The sequence below is a fragment of the Gopherus flavomarginatus genome, chromosome 5 (genome assembly GCF_025201925.1).
Source record: "Gopherus flavomarginatus isolate rGopFla2 chromosome 5, rGopFla2.mat.asm, whole genome shotgun sequence".
NCBI classification, from domain to species: domain Eukaryota; kingdom Metazoa; phylum Chordata; order Testudines; family Testudinidae; genus Gopherus; species Gopherus flavomarginatus.
In genome coordinates, this window is record NC_066621.1 from 20,652,260 (window position 1) to 20,678,033 (window position 25,774).

Sequence of the window (25,774 nt, forward strand, 5' to 3'; positions counted from 1 at the left end):
TCTCAGCCTCCTTCCTTGTCTGTTTCCCCAGCTTCCTCCAGCCCATTCCCCTCCTCCCACCATCTCCTCCCATGAAGAAGCGGATGACTAAGTAGCCAAGAGGACTGCCCACTGGGTCCTGGGGCATTTATCAGATCCTCTAGAAAGGCTCTGCTCATGGATCCAAATCGCACCCTCCTGTCACATCTGAATTTTGCAGATGGCTCCTTCTGCACGGGATCCAAACTCTGCAGCTTGAGCAGTCTTTGCCTGAGACAGAGGCTTACTGGCCTGCACACCTAGCTAGCCCGCCCATCTATCTAGCATGGCTTACAATAGCCGTGTAGACACAGCGGCATGGGCTAGCAACCCGTGTATAAGTCTGCCAGGGAGCCTGGCTATGTACTTGGATTGCTCGCCCATGGTGCCAAACGACACTACTTTTTACTACTTGCTGCAATCATGCCTTCCTCTGCAGTGTAGACGTACCCCCAGACTGGGCAATGGGAACAGTAAGGACTATGCTGCCCTGCCTTGATAGACCCCAAAGCAATTTACAAAGGTTAGTAAGTACCCTCATCCCCACTGCATAAGTGGGGGAACTGAGGCACAAAAAAAAGTCCAGTGACTCGCCCAAGTTGACATCAACTGAGTGGCAGCACTGGGGATAGGATTCCAGGTCTCCTGAGTTCCTGTCACTTTGCTGTGACCACTAGATCACGCTGTCTGAGCTCTCCGACATGAAGGACTGGAGTCATCCATAGACAGTCTAGAAGAGGTCACCAAGAGCCCCAATCACTCCAGGTCATCGAATGAGTCATCGTCCTCTTCCTCCTCTCCAGAGAGATGAGCATTGCCCCTGGCTGACTGCTCCATGATCTTCATCCAGCGCTGCTTCAGCTCCTCCGTCTCTGCCACAAATGTGTAGGTCTGCTTGGACTGAACCAGCTGGAAGAGGTGACGGGGGTCACTCTGGGGAGGCTCCTTCACCTGGTAGCCCAGCAGAGGGATGGAGGTGTGAGCCTTGACATCCTGGAGGGAGGGAAGGACAGTCAGGGGCTCAGGCTTGTTCGCATCAGCATTTGCTCCCTCCCACCAGTGGAGACAACCAGCACCAGCTTTACACTGCACAACTCAGCCGAATTGCCAGGCTGCTGTGGCTCGAGCAGGGTCTCAATACAAATGCAATAGGAGAACCAAACCCTCGCCTACCTGGGGTGCCGCATACACGTACAGCACCAGGGGGTCATCCTGTGGGATCACGAACCAGCCCCGTGTCCCCCCTTTCCCGTTCTTATCCAGCAGCTGCAGGAAACTGCACATCAGGCTCTGCCCCGAGATTTCCGCTGATTCTTTCTGCCAAGAAACCAACAATCCCCCTTTATAATCCTTCCACATGCTCATGGATTCAGACTTCCCCTGAGGCTTCCTAGTGAGCTAATACAAAGGCAGAGTGCAGGTTTGACCTGTGGAACTCACTGCCACATGATGTCACAGAGGCAAAAAGCTTAATAGGTTGCCAAAGAGAGCTAGGCATTTGTGTCTACCCACAGTACAGAGAGTAATGTTTTAGAACGGTTATAAACCCTCCTGCTTCAGAGCACAAGCCAGCCATTGCCTCAGGTCAGGAAGAAGCATCCCTCATAGGCACTTTAGTGCATAAGCAAAATTGTCCACTATAAAGGTTTCTTGCACCTTTCTCTGAAACATCTGGTTCTGGCCATTGTCTGAGATGAGACAGAGGGTCTGATCCAGCACCTTTTATCCTCTAGGGTCCTAAAGCACCTGGCAAACCGATGTACAGAGTCACTAGGGATTGTTTCACCCACGGCTGAAATGCACTCATCTCTGAGGTGGAAAGCAGCAGCTGTTTAACATGACATGGCAACGTGAGAGCTTTGTACAGGTTGTGGAAAATCCCATTTTTGGTTGGAACAGAGAGGGGAATGAAAGGCTGGTAGAATGTAACAGTCCCTGCTGGAATATGGCCTGAATGCTGGGTCTAACATCCCACCTGTTAAACACTGCCTGAGAGTTTTAATAACCATGATCGAACAGCACCTTGGATTGATGTTTTTCATCCAAATTCTGGAACCTGGACATCTCATCACCCCCTAGTGCCACATTGGTGCACGGCATTCAGTACGACTAGGAGAGTAGAGTGCCGCCTAGTGAAGCAGCAGCCCATTACTGGACACTCCTCAGAGGTCTCCCATCCAAGCACCCAGCCAGCTTGACACGTTTTAGCTCCTGGGACGCACAGTACACAGGGGGACTGTAGAGGGTCATGACCCTGGGGTTCCAGGAAGGTTGCTGCACCAGAGAGTGCCTGAAATCACTGCGCTTGTTTCTCAGCCATGCCACGTCCCCCAAGCTTCAGATCCAAATTTGGGAGGTGGGTTTGCATCTGTTACCATGTCAAAGAGGGCTCTGAATGAATCAAGAAGAGCAAATCCAGGCTGTTTTGAGGAACATGGAGAGGGCAAGTGCCCAGATCTAACCATCTCGCTGGGAGCTAGTCTGGAATGGATCCTAAAGTGAGAGGCACCTTACTCTGTTGGAGCGGGTCTGAGCCTATCCCATTAGCAGTGGGACAACCGCTGCACCCATGTTTGTGTGTTCATGGGCGCACACACGTCTGTGTATCTGTGTTTGCCTATGCGTGGATATTCACAAATGGGTGCAGTTGTGTGTCTGCAGGAGCACATGTGTATATTTCTGTGTTCAAATGCATGCGTACGTACGTGTCTTTGGGTACATACCTTGAAATACGTGGTCACTACTTATGCTAAACAAGCCATTCCCTCTTGTATCTAGCTGTGACACTCTGAGCCAGTTTCCCAGACCGGAAGCAGAGCTTTGTGTGGTTCGAAAGCTTGTCGCCCTCACCAACAGAAGCTGGTCCAGTAAGATATCGCCTTCCCCACCTTGTCTCCGCACACATGGGGCCATCAATGGGTGTGAACAGTCATGTGTGGCCATGTCAATACAGGTGCACGTGGGGGTGAGGGTCTGCGTGTGAGTGGTAGTGTCTCTGGGTGTGGCAGTGTCTCTGCCGGGGTCTGTTTGCGTGGAGATTTGTGGTGGCAGAGGTGGATTTTTCTGCGTCAGCCTCAGTTCAGCACCATGGACAGAACATTCTCCTTTCCCCTTGGAAGTCACAGCCAAGGTATGGCAGCCAGGAAAGGCTTGTGGGGTTCGCGACTCACCCCAGGAGTGGAAGCCTTTAACATCCAGGGCTAAGACAGCTCCAAAATGTGAAACACTGGGTCACACCACCCGCCATGCAACCTTAACCCCAGCCCAAGCAGCCGGAGGAGGGGGTGTGCAACACCACAAGCCAGCAAAATCCAGTGATCCAGGAGGGACGGTATCAGCCGCCCCTTCTCCCCATCAGGAGCTCACAAGCCTCACAAACCCCAACGTGCAGTAGATAAATATTCCTGCCCTCCCCTTAAAACTGGGGAATCTGGGGCACTCAGAGGTAAATGGCTTCATGTATAGAGATGGGAAAACTGAGGCACGGAGAGGCGCTTGGCCTGATTTCTAGAGGTGCTAAGCACTCCAGACTCTCACTGACTTAAACATGGCTGGTGATGAGCACCAGCAGCTCACAGGTGCCCAAGGCCAGTGGCAGAGGCAGAAAGAAAGCCCAGGACTCCCGCCTGCCAGGCCCCCGCTCTAATGATTAACCCATGTTGCACCGTGGGTGGGACAAGCACGATCCCTGCGTTTGTAATGCAGGGAACACAAAGGCAAAATGCACACACACATCCCGCAGATTTGTGGGCAGACGGGCCCAATGAAATCCCCTGCTCAGGGCTTCCCAGAGGCAAGGGGCAGTTCACCAAAGCACCCCACTTGGTGACCGCCACAGCAGTGTGGGAGTGCTGTGCCTGACATTAACCCAGCTGGGCTGACGTAGCCGCGGACTCCCCTGCAGAAGGGAGGGAGCAGGCCAGAGACCCCGGGGTGGGAAGTGGGCAGGGTTGGAAAGGGGCAGAGATAGATTGCAGAGCAAGAGGCCTCCCTGGCTGCAGCCTCACCTCCAGGATCCCCTTGTGCTTCCCCTCTCGCTCCTCGGGCAGCAGATGCCCCGTCAGGAAGATGTAACACTCCAGGCAGACGCGGTTGGGCCGGTTCCCGTCGTACTGCAGTGGAACTCTGTAATCGGAGCACCGGGCGCACACCACCTGCCCCCCAAGAGAGACCCTGATCAGGGGCAGGGAGGGGGATGAGCCAGGCACTGTGGGGCCCTGACGGACAGCCCCCACCTCTTTCCCCACACCACCAGTGAACAAGCAATCTCTCGGCCCCTGGTGGGGGATCCCTGTGAGGAAGGGTTTTTCCTTCTCCTGGTGACCCTTAGCTGCCCCCACCCCACACCGAGGGGCTTTACTCTCCCTCCTCTGCCCACTCCAAAGGGCAGTGCGTGACCTCTGCCTGTGCAGGGGGCGGGGAGGCAGACCCTTCGCTGGCCCCTCCAAAGGGCTGGGCCTACAAGGAGGCAGTGGGGTCACTCACGTAGCCACAGGCCCGGCAGTGGTGCCTCCTGCGTGTGATGGCATTGAACGGCTCCTTGCAGCGCATGCACATGGTCACCAGCTTGTCCCGCACCCACTGCGGGGCCCGTCGACCCAGCTCCTCTGACTTGAACTGCGCAGGGGAAAGGAGAGAGCACGGCTCGGTCACCTCGGTGGAGCAGAGCTGGGATGCGTCACAGGGGCTATGAAGGGGACTCTCTATTGAGGTGGCTGGACACAGGCAGATCCTGTGGGTTTTTCTAGCTCCTAGCCTGTGCTGCCTAATGTCACTGCAAGGGGTCTCCTGAAATCCTGGCCCAGATTCAGCCATCATGAAAGGAACCTGATGAACATAATGCAACCTCTCTCCCCGCTAGCCCACTCTTCCTCTGCCTCCAGCCGTTCTCTGCTTCTACCCCATGGGGCGAAGGGGAAAGCTTGCCCATCCCCACAGGACTTCCCAGCTCTTCAGGGCTTCATGAGGGTAAAAGGATGCTCTGAGAGCCTTAGCCTGGAGCAGCTAGTAGCCACAGGACAAGTGCGGGGAGGCTTACAGCAAATTCCTGGTCCTCCCCATCAGGCCCGTGAACTGCTGTCTTGAAGCTCTCGCTCTGCTTCTCTTTCTTGGCAATGGCATCCTGGAAGGCCTGAGGAACAAAGGGGGGCTGGGGGTTAGGGCTGTCATAGCCCATCCCAATGGCAGCCCAATTCCATGAGCAGCTGGTCTCAGGCCAGTTCCCTGTGGGAGTGCAGATACCACCTCCACTTTTGGCACCAACTGGCCCCTTTGGAGGCTGCCACAGAAGAGACTACGGATTGCAGGGGCCACGGGCACTTAAATTCTGGGCCCCGGCACTACACCTGATTAAGTGGGGCTTGGCCAGGGAACCAACGCAGGATTGGTGGGGGGTGGACTCCTCCCCCAGAGAGCAACACATCAGCGCAGAAAGCCACCACACACTCCCAAAGCCACCCCTTTGCACTGCCACGGAGGAGATCAGCCTGGAGCATGGCTCCATGCAACCCCACGGATGCAGATCCCAGCACAGTCCCTCCACCGCCTGCCCTGCCCGTTGCAAACCAAAACCTGCGCGCAAGGAACTCATCCCACCTGCAGAGGCAGAGCAGGGATTGGGACCCACAGGAGGAGACTCTGTACCTCCATATTTAAAATCACATGACTTCCCCCATCACCACCCCTGCCAGGGACCAGGGGCTCTGGCGCGCAGTCGTACCTTTATCCAGGCGTTCATCTCCTCCTGCGACCTGTGCCAAAGGGGAGACAGTGGTTAGAGCACGGCCCTGGGCTCCTCAGCTGGGGCTGGAGGAGGAGGGCCCCTCGCTCCCTTACCTGGCTTGCAGTTCCAGCGACCGCTGCTTCCCTGAGACCAGGAAGGAGTGAGGGAATTCCACATCCTTCAGTACCCGCACCTGGAATCCGGGGAGGGACATGGACATTAGAACTAGAGCCAGAGGCAGATCAAAGCCTACACCCCAACAGCCCCCCACCCCCGGGGAAGGTCCAGTCTGGGCCTCCCTCTCAGCTGTACAGACACCCGGTGGCTCTGAGGACTCTAAGTGCGTATGGTCTATGCCGTGGCTCTAAGTCCACGGATTCAGGGCCCAAGCACAGGTTGAACATGCCCCTATGGACACTGCTGACTGTGGCTCCAAAGAACTCTTTGCCTGCTCTCTGGACGTAGCTCCAGGAAGGCCTGCTCTGAGGGCTTGGCTACACTTGTGAGTTACAGAGCATTAAAGGAGCCCTGGGTGCACTAGCTCACTCCCTGTCCACACTGGCAAGGCACTTAGTGCACTCTGACTCCATGGCTACAGCGCTGCTGGTACTCCACCTCGGCGAGTGGAATAACGTTTGCCGTGCCCTTTCTGGAGTGCCGCGGTGCCAGTGTGAATGAGGTGTTGCATTACTGCACTCTGATCAGCCTCCAGAAACGTCCCATAATCCCCTTAAGTCAAGTGGCCACTCTTGTCATTGTTTTGAACTCGCTGTAGGAATGCAGATATGTCGTTCGAAAGCTCCGTTTCTGACAGCCGGCTGCTTATCTGTTCTGAGACAAAGCAATCATTAGTGTGGAATGCTGTGTGTGTGAGAGAGAGGCAGCGGGGGAGGGTCTGCTGACGTCTGAACTTACAAGACAGCATGCTGACATGCTCTCAGCCCCCCAAAATCCACTCTCTCTCCTCCCACATACACACCACACACTCCCTGTCACACTCCACCTCACCCCACTCCCATTTGCTGTCACTTGCATGCTGGGACAGCTGCCCATAATGCACCGCTCCCAAAGCCGCTGCAAGTGCTGCGAATGTGGCCACACCAGTGAGCTTGAAGCTGTCAGTGTGGACAGACTGCAGCGTTTTCCCTACTGCACTCTACGAAGGCTGGTTTAACTCAAAGTGCTCTACATCTACAAGTGTAGCCATGCCCTGAGTCTGCAGGGAGCTTCTGTACGTCATAACAGTGCAGGTTTTGATCTTAGATACTGGGAGCTAAGCAGGGTCACACCTGGAAGTATTTGCATGAGGGATGTGAAAAGGAGAAGAAAAAACCTCCAAGTGCTCCAGAAAGTAGAGTGGGCAATGCAGCAGGAGGCACTCTTCCCTCTGTGTCAGCAGTGCGTGTCGTGCTACCGGGGAGGTGCTCTTTCAGGTGAGGTGGAAATTCAAGGCCCGGGTCGCTTGGGAATGTTTTCACAAGCGTTAGACCAGCTGCCCTGGCCAAATCACCTTCTGCTTCCCTCAACCCCTTCCTACAGTTTCCACTGGACACAGAGTTGTTCTTCACTTCCTGTCATACAGTGTTGCTGTGCCCTATTAAACAGCAGCCATGTTCCGCCCCAGAGGTGGCTGCCTTTCAGGGTGCTCTGGGGGGAAAAGCCGTTCCCTGTATAAATGTAAGCGATAATAACGTGTGAGGGTTGTCTGACCTTCATGCCCTCCACGTCGATCCGCCAGCGCACCTGGAACTCCGCCCCCACCTGGATGACCTTTGGCACGCAGAACAGCAGCATGTTGTTGAACTGAGTGAGGAAGCAGATGTGAGCCGCTAAAGGGGACCATGCAGCAATGGTATACTGAGCACGGGCAGGGCAGGACCGGGCCACCCTCCTCTGGCAGCGCCAGTCAGGATCTCCAGGTGCCCAGAGCAAATGTCCAACTGAACAGCGTTTGGCAGCACATGCTCTGGATCTACAGGTACCAATGCTGGGGGTGGGGAGTGGGGTTCAAAGGAGCCTATGGAGTCAGGTGCTGAAATCCCAATGGAATTGGAATTGAGTGCTGAACTCATTTAGGGTCTTTCAAAAATAATCAGCCCAAATGGCTCGTCTGCTCTCCTCATCCCAACACCCCCCGCACTCCCCCCAAAGACAAGGGATTTCCAAAGCACTGTTTGAGCAACCGAAGGGTTCACTTGCCTGGGGGACCAGAGGTTCTGGAAGCAAAGGGCCCGGACCTCCATGCTTTGCCCCTTATGGTGCCATTTATCCCTGGACATGGTGGGTGTCCAACACTCCCAGATCTGTACAGTCCATGCACCCGGACTGCTCTGGACATTGGAACTGCAGCAGCGGGGACATGAGGCTCACAGTCTCCAGCACGACAAAGCCTGCAAGTGGTCAGGGTTCTCTGTTCTCTCTCTCCCCTCAACCCTGTCATCTTCCATTGATCCTCTGCCCAGAAACGGCCTTCCACTTCATAGTGCTGCTGACCCTCTCCTTTCCTCCCCTGCTCTCCCACCCCGCCTCGGCTGGCCCAGCCGCCCTCCTACCAGGAAGAGATACTTCTCCGATGTGGTGTTGTTGCGGAAGGAGATTTTCTGAATGGGGCCCTCCTTAATGAGCTCGTTGGAAGGGTCGACGATATCATCTTCCAGCCCCAGCCTTTGATACACCTCCCATAGGTTCTGCAAACGCTCCTGGGGAGCCAAGAAAACAGAGGGGGGTGAGGGAGGAAAAACGCTGGGTGGGGGCTTATGCTGCAAGGTGCTGATGCTGCAAGATGCTGCAAGGTGCTGAGCCTTACCCTCAGCAGGCACTGACCTTGGGCTCCATCCTAGAGGTGCTGAGTGCCACGACTTCCTTTGTTTGTCTTAGGAATCGGCAGTGCTCAGCACTGTGCAGGAGGTACTGAGAACTCAGCAGGATTGGGCCAATGGAGAAGAGGAGGAAAAGGATCCAGTGATGGGGAGAGGGAGAAAAAATACCCCAAATCTACCACCTTGGCATTCAATGTCTCCTCCTCTCGCAGGAGGATCTCTAAGGAAGAGGTTGGACACCCCAGAACCAGGGCAGGTTGGGTTTCTCCTTGACTTCGGCCAGAGAACTACAGCCCACCCCCGATCTGGCAAGGCAGGATGTCTCCCTTCTCTTCTGGCCACATGGAGCTGGCCACTCACTCCAGACAGATGGGATGGGTTGGATCTTTCTGGACCAGCACATCTGTTTCAGACCCCAGCTCAAGCAGGTTTCTCTTTCTCTAGGCACAGGCGGCTCGTGCCTACCTCAGAACGCAGGGGTTCCATGTCTTAGCACACGGCCTGCACAGGCTGGGCTGGGACTGATTTCTCCTTAACCCATTCTGAGAGCAGCTTCCAATACTGTCTACACAGAAATCTGGGGTCAGATCCTCAGCTGGTGTAAACTGACCTAGCTCCACTGAGTTACACCATCTGAGGACCTGAGAATACAAGGATGCTCCAGATGCAGGCTAATGAGCCTTACAATGTGGCTGCCCACACACTCCCTATCACTGCAGCATAAAGGCTCATCCACTGGCAGTTTTCTGAGCCAGAAGCAACCGCTATACACCTGCGGGCAGAAACAAGTGTTTGCAGTGTTGCTGCAGCAGTGCTGGTCCCAGGACATTAGAGAGACAAGGTCTTGCGACCCGAAGAAGAGCTCTGTGTAAGCTTGAAAGCATGTCCCTCTTGGCCACACAAGTGGGCCCAATCAAAGATACCATCTCACCCGCCTTGTCTCTCAGAGACCAGTGTGACATTTACATACCAACGGGGAGCAGCACGAGGGCTGCTGGGAAATAATAGACTTCAAGGCCAGACAGAACCATTCTGGTCTAATCTGATCTCCTGCATAGCACAGGCCAGAGAACATCATACAGTGATTCCTGCATTGAGCCCGGCACTTCCATCGTAATACTTTGCATTTCCCTGTTGCCTTCCATCCGAGGATCTCAAAGCACTTTAACCACCATTAATGAATCAAACCTCACAGCCTCAGGAGACACAGCTAAGGGATTATCACCCTCTTTGACATATAAAGAAACTGAGGCACACAGAAGGGGAGCGAGGTCACATAGCAGGTCACAAATAGAATCTCTCTCTCATGACCCCAGTTCTGCTTTAACTGCTACACCATGTATTCCCTGATTGCCTGCCTGGCCTCCTGGGAGGCAGGATGGTCAAGCTGTTAGGACACTAGCTTGGGACACAGAGGATCAGGACAATTCCCTGCTCTGCCACAGACTCACTGTGTGACCTTGGGCAAATCCCTTAGTCTCTCTGTGCCTCAATTCCCCATCTGTACAAAGGGGATAACAGCCCTGTCTTGCCTCCCAGGGGGGTCGTGAGGAGAATGATCAGGAAATGCTCAGATATTGCAGTGATGGAGGGCATTTAAAGACCTACGGTAGGTAGGGTTTGGGCAGCCCTGTACCCATAAGACTCTCCCTGTTCCAGCACGGGCTCTTGAGAGTCGAATATGGTCAGGGTGCTCTCTGTTACATATGTGGACAGTGTCTTGCACAGTGGGGCCCTGGTCTCTGGCTGGGGGGAATCTAGGAGCTAGCACAAGACAAATCATAAATAACAGCAGCATGAGGGCTGGTACTCACCATTTCTGCAATGGCCGCATTTGAGTGTTTGGCTGCAGAGAAAATCATTTCCAGGGCTTCTGCAATGAGACCAGAAGGGGAACAAGGGCTTAGAATCCCCAAAAGGACTAGGTTGAGGGCGGCGCCTTTCTTTTTCCCCAACAGTACAGTGCAGAGACGAATCATAGAATCATAGAATAGCAGGGTTGGAAGGGATCTCAGGAGGTCATCTGGTCCAACCCCCTGCTCAAAGCAGGGCCAATCCCCAACTAAATCATCCCAGCCAGGGCTTTGTCAAGCCTGACCTTGAAAACCTCTAAGGAAGGAGATTCCACCACCTCCCTAGGTAACCCTTTCCAGTGCTTCACCATCCTCCTAGTGAAATAGTGTTTCCTAATATTCAACCTAGCCCTCCCTCACTGCAACTTGAGACCATTACTCCTTGTTCTGTCATCTGCCACTGCTGAGAACAGCTGAGATCCATCCTCTCTGGAACCCCCCTTCAGGTGTTTGAAGGCTGCTATTAAATCCCCCCTCATTTTTCTCTTCTGCAGACTAAATAACCCCAGTTTCCTCAGTCTCCCCTCGTAAGTCATGTGCTCCAGCCTCCTGATTATTTTCATTGCCCTCCACTGGACTCTCCCCAATTTGTCCACATCCTTTCTGTAGTGGAGGGCCCAAAACTGGACGCAATACTCCAGGTGTGGACTCATCAGTGCTGAATAGAGGGGAATGATCACTTCCCTCGATAATGCTCCTACTAATACAGCCCAAGTCTGCTGAGAATGTGGGTGTCTCACTACTGCCCTCTACTGGATGGAATCATAACTGCTCAACTTTGTGGAGTGGCTGGGGTGTGCTGCACTGTGAATTCCTGGGAGGCCACAGCCTGGTAACAGGAATACCTTTGCCTCCAGGGCCATTGGGGATTGCTATTCCTGCTGATAGCCCCTTTGCTCCACCTGAAGTCAGTGGGAACCACAGAGGCTCAGAACAATCTGACAATCAGAGGTGTCTCAACCCAGGCACCAAAAATCACAGCATCTTGCACATGCTGGCCTCATCTCTCTAGCAACAGCCCTTCCACACCCTGAAGAAGACAGGCTGGAGTCAACACACTCCAGTGACACTACCGAAGACAACGTCGATCACTTGGGTGATTTGACTTTAAGGAGCTAAACGCTGGTCCCCGGCACTAGACAGGTCCAGGAAGTAGGTTACACCTGCTGTCTGATTCTCTGTGTTCTTGCTACTGAATGGGCCAAGGAGAACATCACAAGACATTTGGAATTGTGGTTAGCAGCGCCAGTTCTAGGGCATCCTAGCTAGTGAACCCTGGTCTGAGTCACTTCAGGTCTTCCAGAGATGTCCACTGGAGGGACTGTAGTTGTCCTGCCCCTTTATCTGAGGATCTCAAAGTGCCTCGCAAAGGGGTATAAATGTCACTACCCACATTGTGCAGAGGGGCACATGCAGAGCTGCCACTAGACCATGTCTCCTGACTCCCAGCCCCACAACTGGCCTATGCCCCCAGGGTGAGCTCTTACTCTCTGCGTCATGCCTGTCTGGTGATTCTGGAGGTAATTTCCGGACGTAATCCTTCAGCAGGAGTTCATAGCGTGGGATCCTCTGTACCGGCTCCAGCATGTGGTGCTGCAGGGTCAGGTTAGCACAGACTTCCCTCTTCTGGAAAGGGACAGCAAAGAACCAAAATTAGAGAGACACCCACACAGTGGAAGTGCAGGCTCCGCGCACACACCCCGACCCGCCTCAGCTCAGCCTGGAGGAGCCTGTTTGTGTGAAGGGGCTCCCCCACGAAACATGCTGAGCATCAAAGCCAAGGAGGCCAGGTGGGTCTCAGCCTCTTTCCAGATCTAGTGGAGCGTCACCTGAATGTCCACAATGAGCTCCTGGAAGGGTGGGGACTTCTCCCACCAGGTGGTGATCAGCTCAACCGCCTTGTCGAAGTTCTTCACGTACTCGCCGTACATCTTGAGGAATGGGGCTAGCTTCTGGATGACATCTCCAATCCTGGGATTGGAGCTCCTGCCGGCAGAACCCAGAAGATCAGCACCCCTGCCAGGTCAGCGGAACGAGCCGCGGAAGCTGCCCAGAGAAACTGAATAGGCTTTTCACCTGCCACTGACTTAGCAAAAGGCCAGAGGAGGGATGGGGGCTGAATGGCTCAGGGGCGGGGTTGCATTAAGAGTCATTACACATTTCAGACAGTGTTTCAATGGATCTTCAGCTCTCATCCCTCTATGTCAGAGCCAAGCACCCTATGAGGTTCTGGCTCAACCCAAAACTGAGGTAATGTGGCCTAGTGGGTAAAGCACAGGACTGGGACACAGGAGACCAGAAGTCTATTATTGACTCAGTCATTGGCCTGCCGGTGACCTTGGGTAAGTCACATCACGGCTCAGTGCCTCAGTTTCCCCATGTGTAAAAATGGGGGTAATGATACTGACACTCCTTTGTAAAGTGCTTTGAGATCTATAAATGAAATAGGCTATTAAGAGCTAGGTATTTAATAATAACTATTATTATTAATCACTCTATCTAGCTGCTGAGTTATCAGGGTCTGGGGAGCTGGGAGGCTCTGGGAATTGGTAATGGGAAACAGTGTTCCACATCTGGATTGCTGGCCTTGGCTGGTAGTGAGTTATCACTCAGTGTTATCATCTGAAGACTATTCAGTGGCATTGGGGAGCTGAACTGGTGGCATCAGTTGCGTTTCTAGAGGACAGGTGTCCATGGTACTAAAGTCCCATCACAACTGACCCTGGACAGGACCTGATCTAGGAGTCATCAGACTTCCGAGCTCTGCCACTGATCACTGTATGGTCTTGAGGAAGTCACTCCCCCTGCGTCTCAGTGTCGAAAGTCTCAGCAGAGAGGCCAAGGGTGAAAGGGTCGTGGAGACTGAACACCCTTCTCATGCCTAGGATTCTATATACAGCGCAGGGTTGAGAGAGAGATAGTGTGTCTCTGTGTGTGTACATAAAGCTGACACTGCTACTGTCCATGTTCGGTGAGATTTTGCAGCCCTGGGGAAATAATCTGGCACTTCCTACAGCATTATAAAAAAATTAACTCCTGTCAGATTTGCTAACTAACTGTGTGTGGAGGCCAAAATGTCAAGGGGGCTTCAAGCACCTGCAAATAAAAATAATAATGGACAGGAATCCAGTTCCCTTACTCACACTGAGTAGCACTTGACTCCATGAGTCAATGAAATAAGGTCACACTCAGCATGAGGAAGAGTATCAGCATCTGGCTCAAATTGTCTTGAGAAAGTGCTTTCCAGCACACTGGCTTGCAGAGGAAACTGGGATCAGCATTCAGGTTTGATCGTAAGCCCCAATTCCCCCCCGACACCCACCCCTTCATTCTAGGAATAGAACCCAGACGTCCTGGCTCCCCCAACTCACCAATCCTCCATGCGTTTCTGCAGCTCCGGCAGGAAAAACAGGGCATGGAACTGGTAAATAGAGGAGATGTTGGAGAAGATCATTTTCACCACGTCCTCCGGGATGCTCTTCCCACTTCTGGCTTCCTTCATCAGCTCTGTAAAAAACACCTGGAAAGACACATACCCAACTGTACAGAATAGGAAGAGGCAGTGAACATTTCTGCTGCTCCTCAGCATCCTGAGTGGGGAGGCTTCACTCCACAGAGGAAGGGAATTGAGAGGCTCCTTTAGAGACAAACAAGCAGCCTGGGGACCATATGGCTCCAGGTGGAATAGTGTCTAGAGTGGAAGGACACTCACAGCTGGTCCTAGAAACAAAAGGGCTGGGAAGAGAGGAATGGACCGAGAGGTAATGGAGTGTTCCAGGGAGAAATGCAGGGATGCTTCAGGGACTAATGGGGACAAAGGTACTTCCTGAAGGGCGATGCTACCAAAGAGGCGTGGGGCTATCAGGGATACACTGCAGGGATGAATATAGGTCAGCGGCGTAGGCATTTCCCTAATGAGCGAAGGAGCTGTGCTCCCTTAGGAGGTAATCAGATGAGCTGGCCTAGGAGCAGAGATGTCCTTGAGGCAAGGTAGCATGTTCCAGGGGTGACAGTGGTGAATGGTTGGGAGCAAAGGGGGCTATGTTTAGTTCTGAGAACAAAACACGGTGGAGGGGGTGGGGGGCGGTCTGGTAACAGTCTTCAAATATGTGAAGGGCTGTTAGAAAGAGGATGGGGATCAGTTGTTCTCCATGTCCACTGAAAGTAAGACAAGAAGTAATGGGCTTCATCTGCAGCAAGGGAGATTTAGGTTGGATATTAGGAAAAACTTTCTATCAGGATAGTTATGCTCTGGAACAGGCTTCCAAGGGAGGTTGTGGAATCCCCATCCTTGGTGGTTTTTAAGAACAGGTTGGACAAACCTCTGTCAGGGATGCTCTAGGTTTACATGGTCCTACCTCAGCACAGGGAGCAGTACTAGATGATATCTCGAGGTCCCTTCTAGCCCTGCATTTCTGTGATCCTATCAGCGTACACACCCAGGCATCCATAAAGTGACTGCTCTGGGTCTGGGGTGTGGTAGATTCCTTTTGGTTGCTCAGCCTGGGGTGCAGAGACAACTTGTTCAGCCTGGGGTGACACACTGAGATGAAGAAGTGTCTTCAAGGAATAGGGTTACAGGCCTTAGGTGCGTAACAGATAGTCCCATCAGATCTTTGTGCCTTACTGTTAAGGCAAGCAGCCTCTAGGTCAGTGGTTTTCACACTGCAAGTCGCGACCCAATACTGGGTCACGGAATGGAAGGCACTGGGTCACAGCGGCACTGGTCAGCACCGCTGACCGGGCCATTAAAAGTCCCATCGGCGGTGCTGCCTGGCTGAGGCAGGCTAGTCCCTATCTGTTCTGATACCGCACTGCACCCCAGAAGTGGCCAGCAGCAGGTCTGGCTCATAGGCGGGGGGCCACAGGGCTCTGCACACTACCCTTGCCTTGAGCACCAGCTGCGCACTCCCACTGGCCAGGAACCACAGCCAATGGAAGCACGGGGTGGGTGGTGCCTGCATGTGAGAGCTGCACGGAGCCACTTGCGCACCTCCGCCTAGGAACCGGACCTGCTGCTGGCCGCTTCCAGGGTGCAGCGCAGTCTGCAGTGCCAGGACAGATAGGAAGCCTGCCTTTGCACCCCTGCTGTGCCACTGACTGGGAGCTGCCTGAGGTAAGCCTGTACCTCAACCCCACACCCCAATCCCCTTCCCCAGCCCTGAATCCCCCCAAACCTGGAGCACCTTCCTGCACCTCAAACCCCTCATCCCCGACCCCAGCCCAGAGCCTGCAACCCAAGTCCAGAACCCTGACCCCCTCCTACACCCCAATCCCTGCCCCAGCCCTGAGCCCCCCCAAACCCAGAGCCCCTGCCTGCATCCCAAACTCCTCATCCCCAGCTCCACCCCACAGCCCTCACCCCCAGACCCCAACCCTCTGCCCCAGCCCTGAGCCTCTTCCACACCCCAAACCCCTCATCCCCGGCCCAGCCCAGAGCCTGCCCCCCTCCCATACCCCAATCCCCTGCCCCAGCCCTGAGCTCCACCAAACCCAAACCCCTCATCTCTAGCCCATCCCGCAGCCCTCACCCCTGTACCCCAACCCTCTGCTCCAGCCCTGATCCCCTCCCACACCCCAACCCCCTCATCCCCAGCCCCGTTGGGTCGCGGGTATCAATAACTTTCTTCAACTGGGTCACCAGAAAAAAAGTTTGAAAACTACTGCCCTAGGCCATTGGGTTCTTACTCTCCAGCCCTGTACTGAACTGTTTGGGTCAAATGGCATCAGAGACCGGCTGCTACTTCCTGACCTGGTCCAGAAGGTGAAGTCGATTGACGTAGGCTTGCTCTGTTTCCAACAGCTCCAATGCAATTTTCTTTTCTTCAGGATCCTGCGTGTACGGCAGAGGGAAAAATGGGTTTGGTCAGGCAGGTAGGAACAATGGGCAACCTGACAGAGGACCAAAGCCAGCCTGGGTGTAAGTCAGTGGAGTTTTTCCAGATCAGCTTAGGGATGAATGTGTCCCAATGGTCTAAGGCAATTCCCCTTGGCATTCCTTAGGCCATATATGTGACATGAAATCAGAGCAGTCCTATTATTCATTAACACATCAGAGAGAGAAAAGGAGAGGAACTGGTGTCGTGTGGCTAAGGGGTCTAAGCATCTACCCCTGGGCTCCCTGAAGACAAGTCCAAATGCCAGCTGGGCTGACTCAGCGCGCTCGGGGAGACAAGCTGGGACCCCTTTCCACTACATTTTCAGGGGGGAAAGGTCTTTTGGCTAAAACTTTAAAAAACAGCATCCTGCCTGCTCTCTATGGATATTAAAGAGTTTGAGGTCTTTTTAGTAAGAGCAGCTGGCTGATTTCAATGGGAATTAGACATCTAAATAGCTTTGAAGTTCAGGGACCAGGTCTCTCCCCATCCTGCCATGCTCAGGGCCACGTTAGCAGGCTTCCATTCTGATTTCTCTCCCTCCCAGGGACAGCTGTTTTACACAGTGGTTTTCATGCCATTACTCCAGGCATTAGGCTGACCTCATTATCAGCTGAGTGGAACGTGGAGGGATTTTAACAAACGCATGAAGCAAAAGTGCCTCCGCTCATACAAGATCCATGTGCCTGTATTTGTTTACAGAAGCTGCCCCAGGACAGATGGAGAAAGCACACTCGGGTTGGGAATCAAGAGATCTGTGCCTCAGTTTCCTCCTTGGTAAAATAGGGATAATGATACCAAGCTGCGGGGGGGGGGGGAGGTGCTCTAAGGGTTAACTCACTGTGGTCTGTAAAGTGTGTTGATATCTAGATGGGAATAACTATAGAAATGCAGGACCAGATCTTCAGCTGGTGAAAAGCACCGTAGCACCATAGAAGTCAACAGAACTAGGTTGATTTACATTGGGCCCGCAGAGTATTACTGTCTTATACCCAGGGTTAATAAGACTTTGCTTTTTTGCAGCACTAGTTATCCAAGAGCTTCCCGCACTGTACAAGCCCTCATCAAGAATTAAGACTCACAGCTCCCTTCGATGCAGCGGGTAAAGTATTCTCCCCATTTAAGCTGCCGCAGAGCTCCCCAGGAGCCAGCGATTGTTCAGTACGTTTGAAAATCTGGCCTCTTCTCAGAGTAGCCTCTGTCTGGATTTTTGAAAAGCTCAGCCTTCCTGGGGAGGAAACTGGGACACAGAGGGGTGAGGTGACTTGCCCCAGGTCATACAGAGAGTCAGTGGCAGAGCTGGGATTCGAAACCTACAGTTCTGCCTCTCCAAGGTCTCTGCTCTAACCACACACCCTGGGCTGAGCCTCAGGCTTCAGTGCTTCACAGCAGTTCATTACCAAGCTATGACTTGTAGCTTCACTGCTATTCTGTTTGGGATCGGCGCCATGTGCACCGATGGCCGTCTATGAACAATAACCATCAGTAATGGGGGCTAATAGTGTATCCCCTCAGTTACCCTCCAGCATTTAAATACCCCCTCGGGGAAAGAGGCATTGAATGACCTGGTTCCTGTTGCCTCCTGGGCTTAACTCGCTGCCTGGCTGGGAATCCACTGGCTGCTGACTCCGCCAGTTGCTGCTGTTGATTTTGCTCTTGAAGGAACTGAGACACTTGACGGTGAGCCCTCGCCGGCCCTGCGGCGGGTTCTCCTCCGGCTCCTGATGTTGGGGTGGCTGGATTGCCCTCAGGGGAGGCTGGTGCCCCTCATGTTGGTTCTCCAGCTCTGCTCTGTCCCCTCTGGCCTTGCTCGGAGCTTCCCTGCCTGCTGTGGGTGGGAGCGCGGATGCCGTGGAGTTCGGTGCTGCTGGCTTGGTCTTGGTCGGGGGCTGTCTCGATTCCTTGTGGGGACTCTGGCAGGGTTTTTCTGCCCTAGGATCATGGAAACAGCACAGCATTCTTATTCCTCTGGTCATGGTCCAGTGCCAGCCTCGACGCTCTGTGCAGCCCACCGCTGCAGCCACCAGTGATCTCACCTACATGGGGCTGGGGCCAAAGGGGTCACTGACTGGTGCAGGGCACCTGTCACGTCTGCTCTGCCAAGCAGGACCACCCAGAGGATTCAGGGGACCTGGGGCAAAGCAATTTCAGGGGCCCCTTCCATAAAAAAAGGTTGCAATACTATAGAATACTATATTCTCATGGAGGCCCCTGCGGGACCCATGGCAAATTGCTCCACTTGCCTCCTCTTCCCCCCACCCCCGGGCAGCCCTGGGAAAAATAAATATTTAAAAACCTTCCGCATCTCGGCACAAACCCAGTTTTGAGAAAACTTCTTTTCAAGTCACCTTTACAAGGTATCACTGGTTCTCAGGATCAGCTAGTGCTAAAAGGCACTAAAGCTCATTAAAAGGGTTGGACAAATATTTTCCGTCAAAACTTTTTTTGGATCGAAAACTAGGGTTTTTTAAAAAGCAGAAAAAAAAATCACGGACAGTGTCTGCTTTCCTTCAAAATTTGTTGTGGTTTTTTAATTGAAAAGCTGAAATTAGCCTGCCAAAATCTGAATATGGTTTGGGGTTTCAGAGGCATGTGGCCAAATATTTGCTGCTTGCTGTATTTGATTGTTTAAAGAAACAATAAAAAAATTCTGCTTAAAAAAAATCCAAAACTTTTGAACCACCTCAGCTTGTGACCAAACGCCTAAGCCCATCCAGTCAGAGATTTTTCCAGGTTTCTGATACTCTGCTGGCTTCCTTGACTTATATCTGTCTCCATAACTTTGGGTTCATTTAGCTTAGAACATAAGAACATAAGAATGGCCATACTGGGTCAGACCAAAGGTCCATCCCGCCCAGTATCCTGTCTACCGATGGTGGCCAATGCCAAGTGCCCCAGAAGGAGTGAACCTAACAGGTAATGATCAAGCGATCTCTCTCCTGCTATCCATCCAAACAGAGGCTAGGGACACCATTCCTTACCCATCCTGGCTAATAGCCATTAATGGACTTAACCTCCATGAATGTATCTGTTTCCTAGAGACTGGCTCCATGGGTTCCCTCTCAAACTGGAGACGGTTACTGTGGGTTTGTCTTTAGTATAGCTTATGTACATACTCCATGAACTGAGCATTTGAGCTTGTTCCAGAATCTGGGATGAACCTATGTTGTGAAAACTGAAATTCTCAAAATAGCACATGCATGTAAATGGACACAGGGTGCTAAAATTAAATTAACCCAGGGGTTCTCAAACTGGGGGTCGGGACCCCTCAGGGGGTCTTGAGGTTATTACTGGAGGTTGTGAGCTGTCAGCCTCCACCTCAAATGCCGCTTTGCCTCCAGCATTTATAATAGTGTTAAATATATTTTAAAAGTGTTTTTAATTTATAAGGGGAGGTCACACTCAGAGGTTTGCTATGTGAAAGGGGTCACCAGTATAAAAATTTGAGAGCCACTGAATTAACCACTCTGGAGCCTCAGGGAATGCCGGGGAGGTGAGGAGGGGGTCTCCCTTGGTAGGGTTGGGAAGGAGGTAGGTGGTGTAGGATATTGCTCTTCTCATGTGATCCCTCCCCCATGGAAAAGATAACAGCTTGGCTCTTTGTGTTAAACAGCTGTCTGCAAGCTTCAAACTGCTGAATGAGCTTTAGGGTATTGAAGGCTGTGCCTCCCCAAACAGCCTGGCCTGGCCCCCTATCTGACCCCCATCCACTTCCTGCCCCCTTCAGAATCCCTGACCCATCCTTCTCCTTGGCCCCTCACTGCCCCCCTGAGATCACCTCCCCAACCACCACCCCGGGATCCCACCCTCCATCAACCCCACCTGTTCCCTGTCCCCTGACTGCCCTGACCCCTACCCACCTTCCCCCACCGAGTCCTGACAGACCCCCGGAATGCCCACAATCCAAACCCCCCTTCCCCGGCCCCTGACCGGCCCCCCAGAACTTCTGCCCCCTCCCTGGGACTCCCTGCCCCATATCCAACCCCCCAGCGCCCTGCCATGCTGCTTACCCCCACCTCCCCCCTCGACCTGAGCCTCAGCGCACTATATCCAGGAGTGGCCCTGGACAGCGCTGCAGGGCGTGGCTCCAGCAGGGCCTAAGTTCCCGCTGGTCGACCCGGAGCTCGCAGCCCTGCCCCCTTACCACGTGGCTCTGAGTGGGGAGGAGCTCAGTCTCCGCCCCCTTACCACGTGGCTCTGAGTGGGGAGGAGCTCAGTCTCCGCCCCCTTACCACGTGGCTCTGAGTGGGGAGGAGCTCAGGCCCCGCCCGAGCCACGCCACTTTAGTTCTGTCCAGAGCCGCTCCTGGGTTACCCCCGCCTCTCCCCTCTCTCGGAGCCTCAGCGCGCTGTGTCCAAGAGCTGCCCTGGCCCCCAGACAGCACTGCAGTGCCAAGCTCCATCGGGACCTGAGCTTGCAGCCCTGCCCCCTTACCATGTGGCTCTGAGTGGGGCGACGCTCAGGACCCGCCCAAGCCAGGCCACTTTAGCTCTGTCCAGAGCCGCTCCTGTAGGTGCCAAGGGTTGGGGGAAGGCGGGGCTGGAGCCAGAGAATTCTCGTGAGGGCCCCTGTGAGGCCCGGGGCAAATTGCCCCACTTGCCCACCCCTTTGGGCGGCCCTGCTGCCAGGGGAGGCAGAGATGACTACTGTAGCCCAAAAATGTGAGCAGTACAGGCCAGGGAGGGCATGAGACCTGGCTGTTGGTTCATCACATGCCCAGGGCATGGGCAGCTTTGGCCTGCATCTAGGACATCCTGACCATTCCCCAGCGGGACCCAGAGGGCAGAGCAGCAATGGAAAGGTTTCCCCGGAGTGTAAAAAGCAACAAAGAGTCCTGTGGCAGCTTATAGACTAACAGATGTATTGGAGCATGAGCTTTCATGGGTGAATACCCACTTCGTCAGACACATGAACCCGGAGTGTGGTTCACTTATAAAGTTTGTGGCCAATACCAAGCCGGGAGAGGTGGCTTTGGAGGATAGGATGAAAATTCAAAATGATCTGGATAAACTGGAGAAATGGTCTGAAATAAATAAGATGAAATTCAGTACGGACAAATGAAAAGTTCTCCACTTAGGAAGGAACAATCAGCTGCACACATACAAAATGGGAAATGACTACCAAGAGAGGCGTGTTGCGGAAAGGGATCTGGGGGTCAGAGTGGACCACAAGCTAAACATTATATGAGTCAACAGTGTGACACTGTAGCAATAAAAGCAAACATCGTTCTGGGATGTATTAGCAGGAGTATTGTAAGCAAGACACAAGAAGGAATTCTTCCTTCTCTACTCCACGCTGCTTAGGCCTCAATTGGAGTATTGTGTCCAGTTCTGGGCGCTACATTTCAGGAAGGATGTGGACAAATTGGAGAAAGTTCAGAGAAGAGCAACAAAAATGATTAAAGGTCTGGAAAACATGACCTATGCGGGAAGATTGAAAAAATGGAGTTTGTTTAGTCTGAAGAAGAGAAGACTGAGAGGGGACATGAGAACAGTTTTCAAGTACATAAAAGGTTATTACAAGGAGGAGGAAGAAAAATTATTCTTGTTAACCTCAGAGGATAGGACAAGAAGCAATGGGTGTAACTTGCAGCAAGGGCGGTTTAGGTTGGACATTGGGAAAAACTTCCTAACTGTCAGGGTGGGTTAGGCACTGGAACAAATTGCTTAGGGAAGTTGTGGAATCTCCATCATTGGGGATTTTTAAGAGCAGGTTAGACAAACACCTGTTAGGGATGGTCTAGATGATACTTACTCCTGCCATGAGTGCAGGGGACTGAACTAGAAGACCTCTTGAGGTCCCTTCCAGTCCTACGATTCTATGATTGTAGGCCCAGATTAGGGTGACCAGACGTCTCAATAAAATCAGGACTGTCCTGATATTTAGGTGTTTGTCCCACATCCCAACCAATCTTTGGTCAGGACACAATTTGTCCTGATATTTCGTTCCACCGGCAGCACTCGCCTTTTTTTTTCTTGCTCCGCTGGCACCCCCCCTCCATGTGTCCCGATATTTTCTCCCTCTCATCTGATCACCCTAGCCCAGATACACCCTCCAGCAGGCCAGGACCCACTCACATCCCTCTCTGTAGACCATCCTTCCTCCCCCCAGTTGTATAAGTTCTTGTAACTCGCTCATTGCCAATGCACCTCTTGTGTGTGCACACATCTCCCACAAGCACACATCTTCATCCACATACTCTCTTCATGCCAGCAGGGCCTGCACCTTTTTAGGTGTATATGCAAGAATGCACACACACCCTCCCATGTGCACACATCCCTAATGTGTGGGAGGGCATACAGCCCACTTAGAAACACATTCTCATGCATGCACATCCTTGTACACACAGCCTAATGCACAAACTCATATATGCACACACTTTTGCACATGCAAACATAACCATGTACACAACCCCATACATGCACATGCTTTCATGACAACCCCTTATGCACACGCTTCACACATGCATACACAATGCCTTCACAAGGGGACATCAGGAGCATGCCTGCCTTTCTCTCTAAAGCTGCTGGGTCTTCTGAGGGTCCTTCCTTCAGACCTTTATTCTACAGAACATTTGTACACCTAGTATTGTGCACTGGTGGGAAACTTCTCCATTTCTGTGTGCATTCTCAGTTGTGCTTATCCCGGCTAAACTCTTTTCTCTGTTCCACAAATGGCCATTTACATTTCATTTCCAGCTTCCCCATCTCCCAAACAAACCGCAAACCCCACTTTCATTTCCTCTTACAAAGCATAGCTGGAGATCAACAAAAATTTGCCACAGCAGCAAATCTGATGAAAAGATCAAGCAATGAAAGTGATCAAGCCCCAGCTACATCACAGACCAAATTTGGACCTCAGGAACAGCTGCACGTGGCCAAGATCATGCAGATCCCAACGCTCAGGACAAAGCATGTGAGAGCTGGAGACAAAGCACTGTCATTTGAGGAGATCTTGCTGTAGAATAAACTTCCTGAGCACACTGGGTGAATCTGGAGTCTAACTTTCTTTAGGAAGCTGGAAAAACTTTCCTCTTTGAAAGAGTCTTTCCGCCATCAGAATGCTACTCACAGCCCTTGACAACCCCTTCTACCTCTAGCCCCCAACCCTGATGCCTTCTCCTATTTCTACATTCCTGCCAAGCAAAGAGAGAAATTTAATCTAAAGAACTCTAACCCCAAGCAGAGTTTTGACCTTGAAATAGGAACTGTGCCAGCCTCCATGAAATCCATTAGGTATTTGGCTGTTGTTACTGTTTTTACCTGGAAGATTCCCAGATACTATGGTGATGGGCAACAGGATAAAACTCTAAAATAAATAGAAAAATACAAAGCCAGGCATGAGCTGTGCTAAGTACCAAACTTTCCTCTACACCTACTTATGTCACTGCTGGCATAAAGCCACAGAGATCACAGTAAGTCAACACAGAGAAATGAATCAGTTCAGAAAACTGCAAACCTATCTCAACAAGATAATTGAAACCATTCAACGGCTGTACCTGGGCAACAGATTCTCCTCTCCCAATATATTCTGACTGATCTGTAGTGAAACCACGTTCAAGGACACTGAACCGTGATATGTGAGTGAGCTGCAAAATCTTTTTGTTCAGTGTCTGTACAGCATCTAACACAGTGGGGTCCTGGTTCATGACTGGGGCTTCTAGGCATTACAGCAGGGGTAGGCAACCTATGGCACGCGTGCCAAAGGCAGCATGCGAGCTGATTTTCAGTGGCACTCACACTGCCCGGGTCCTGGCCACCAGTCCAGGGGGCTCTGCATTTTAATTTAATTTTAAATGAAGCTTCTTAAACATTTTTAAAACCTTATTTACATACAACAATAGTTTAGTTATATATTATAGACTTACAGAAAGAGACCTTTTAAAAACATTAAAATGTATTACTGGCACACGAAACCTTAAATTAGAATGAATAAATGAAGACTCGGCACACCACTTCTGAAAGGTTGCCGACCTTGCATTACAGTAATACATATTAATCACCATCATCATCGTTTACTCTTATATAGACTTCTTCATCCGCAGATCTCAAAGCATTTTATAGACAAGGGCAAGTATCAATATCCCCATTTAAAAGATGGCAAAACTGGGGCACAAGGAGAGGAAGTGACTTGCCCAAAGCCATACAATGAACTGGGGGCAAAGCAAGAGGTCTCCTGACTTCTCATTCAGTGCATTATCCATTGGACTGCACTACCTTTCTGTCTTCCAACTATTCTGAACTGTCACATTATTTTACCAGGCAATGTTGCAAACTGATAGGGTATCAAAAAATGAACATAATCTCTAATTTAATATATTCTGTTCCCTATCTCGGTGTAGGTTTCTTAGGCACATGTGCAAACATACCTGGGAATCAGATCACTGCAAATAACAAACTGGACTATGGTCTTAGTAAAGTTCTAAGTGGCCAAGTGTCCACATCGAATGACAATTAGTTCCTGCCATGACTATTAGTTCCTATACTGGCTGTGTCAGTGGAGAGGCTGCGGACTAAAAGTCACAATTGCTGAACTCCCTCTGAGCCACTGGCCTGGTCTCCCAAGGGCATGGTGGAGGCATGTTGGCAGGACATTTTGAGGAAAACAGGCACAGCATTGCCCTGGCCCTTCCGTGACTGAACGGAGAACTTTTGTGACGCTGCGGCATTGCGGGGTTGCAAATCTGGCACCAGCACTAAAATAGATATTAAATGAGCAATAATAAATCAGGGTAACCCTGAAAGTCCTGTGCAGAACAGAATATTCCCAGAACTCACTGTGAGGAGAGGGAGAGTGGGGACTGAATTGAGTTCAGCAAATTCACAGACTTCCCTTCAGCCCCGTTCTCCTTGAACCTGTCTCCATTCATCTGTTTGCTGAGTCCTGATTTGCACTTAACATAAGAACATACATAAGAACAGCCATACCGGGTCAGACCAAAGGTCCATCTAGCCCAGTATCTGTCTACCGACAGTGGCCAATGCCAGGTGCCCCCGAGGGAGTGAACCTAACAGGCAATGATCAAGTGATCTCTCTCCTGCCATCCATCTCCATCCTCTGACAAACAGAGCCTAGGAACACCATTCCTTACCCATCCTGGCTAATAGCCATTTATGGACTTAACCATCATGAATTTATCCAGTTCCTTTAGCAGTCAGGAAACTTTCTCCTTACCTGGGATCCTCAAACACAGCCACGAGATTAAACACGGTCATTCGACTGCCTCGTTCCCCCTCCATCAGGCTGGCTCTTGTGACTCAGAATTGGTCCCAGTAAGCCAGGTAGGAAAGAGCTGCAGAGAGACCAAGACAGCTCCCAGATACGTCTTCTGAGCCCCTCTCTCTTTCTGTCTTTAGATGTCTCCGGGATATGCAAATTTACTTGGCTGGGGAGATTTGTGAGAAGTGAAGACAACCTGAAGTTCTTCTTGTTGTCCAGGGAGTGAGAGCCTCTTGCAAATATTATATGGGGTGGCCTCAAAAGGAA

General features: G+C 52.0%; 1 protein-coding gene across 2 annotated transcripts; it reads right to left on the reverse strand.

Moving 5' to 3' along the window:
* On the reverse strand, positions 1-25,694 carry FGD2 (FYVE, RhoGEF and PH domain containing 2). Of its 2 annotated transcripts, XM_050956172.1 has the most exons (16): positions 25,463-25,694; positions 17,854-18,220; positions 16,165-16,245; positions 13,784-13,932; positions 12,242-12,398; positions 11,900-12,038; positions 10,374-10,432; positions 8,293-8,439; positions 7,451-7,543; positions 5,854-5,933; positions 5,738-5,768; positions 5,057-5,149; positions 4,504-4,635; positions 4,026-4,172; positions 1,192-1,335; positions 1-1,011 (listed from the first exon to the last, which is right to left on the reverse strand). In XM_050956172.1, the coding sequence occupies exons 1-16, from the start codon at positions 25,525-25,527 to the stop codon at positions 775-777; spliced, it is 2,121 nt and encodes a 706-aa protein (XP_050812129.1). In that variant the 5' UTR covers positions 25,528-25,694; the 3' UTR covers positions 1-774. The 2 variants fall into 2 exon arrangements, with proteins under 2 accessions (XP_050812129.1, XP_050812130.1); XM_050956173.1 differs by lacking the exons at positions 12,242-12,398; positions 16,165-16,245; positions 17,854-18,220; positions 25,463-25,694 and having other exon boundaries at positions 13,784-13,857.
* Between the last annotated feature and the right edge of the window lie 80 nt (positions 25,695-25,774).

Coding starts and splice junctions, on each gene's coding strand:
- FGD2 (XM_050956172.1), bottom strand. CDS start 25,527: ATGGAGGGGGAACGAGGCAGTCGAATGACCGTGTTTAATCTCGTGGCT. Junction 18,221..25,462: donor GCTGTGTTTGAGGATCCCAG/GTAAGGAGAAAG, acceptor CCATGATCCTAG/GGCAGAAAAACCCTGCCAGA. Junction 1,012..1,191: donor ACGTGTATGCGGCACCCCAG/GTAGGCGAGGGT, acceptor CCCTCCCTCCAG/GATGTCAAGGCTCACACCTC.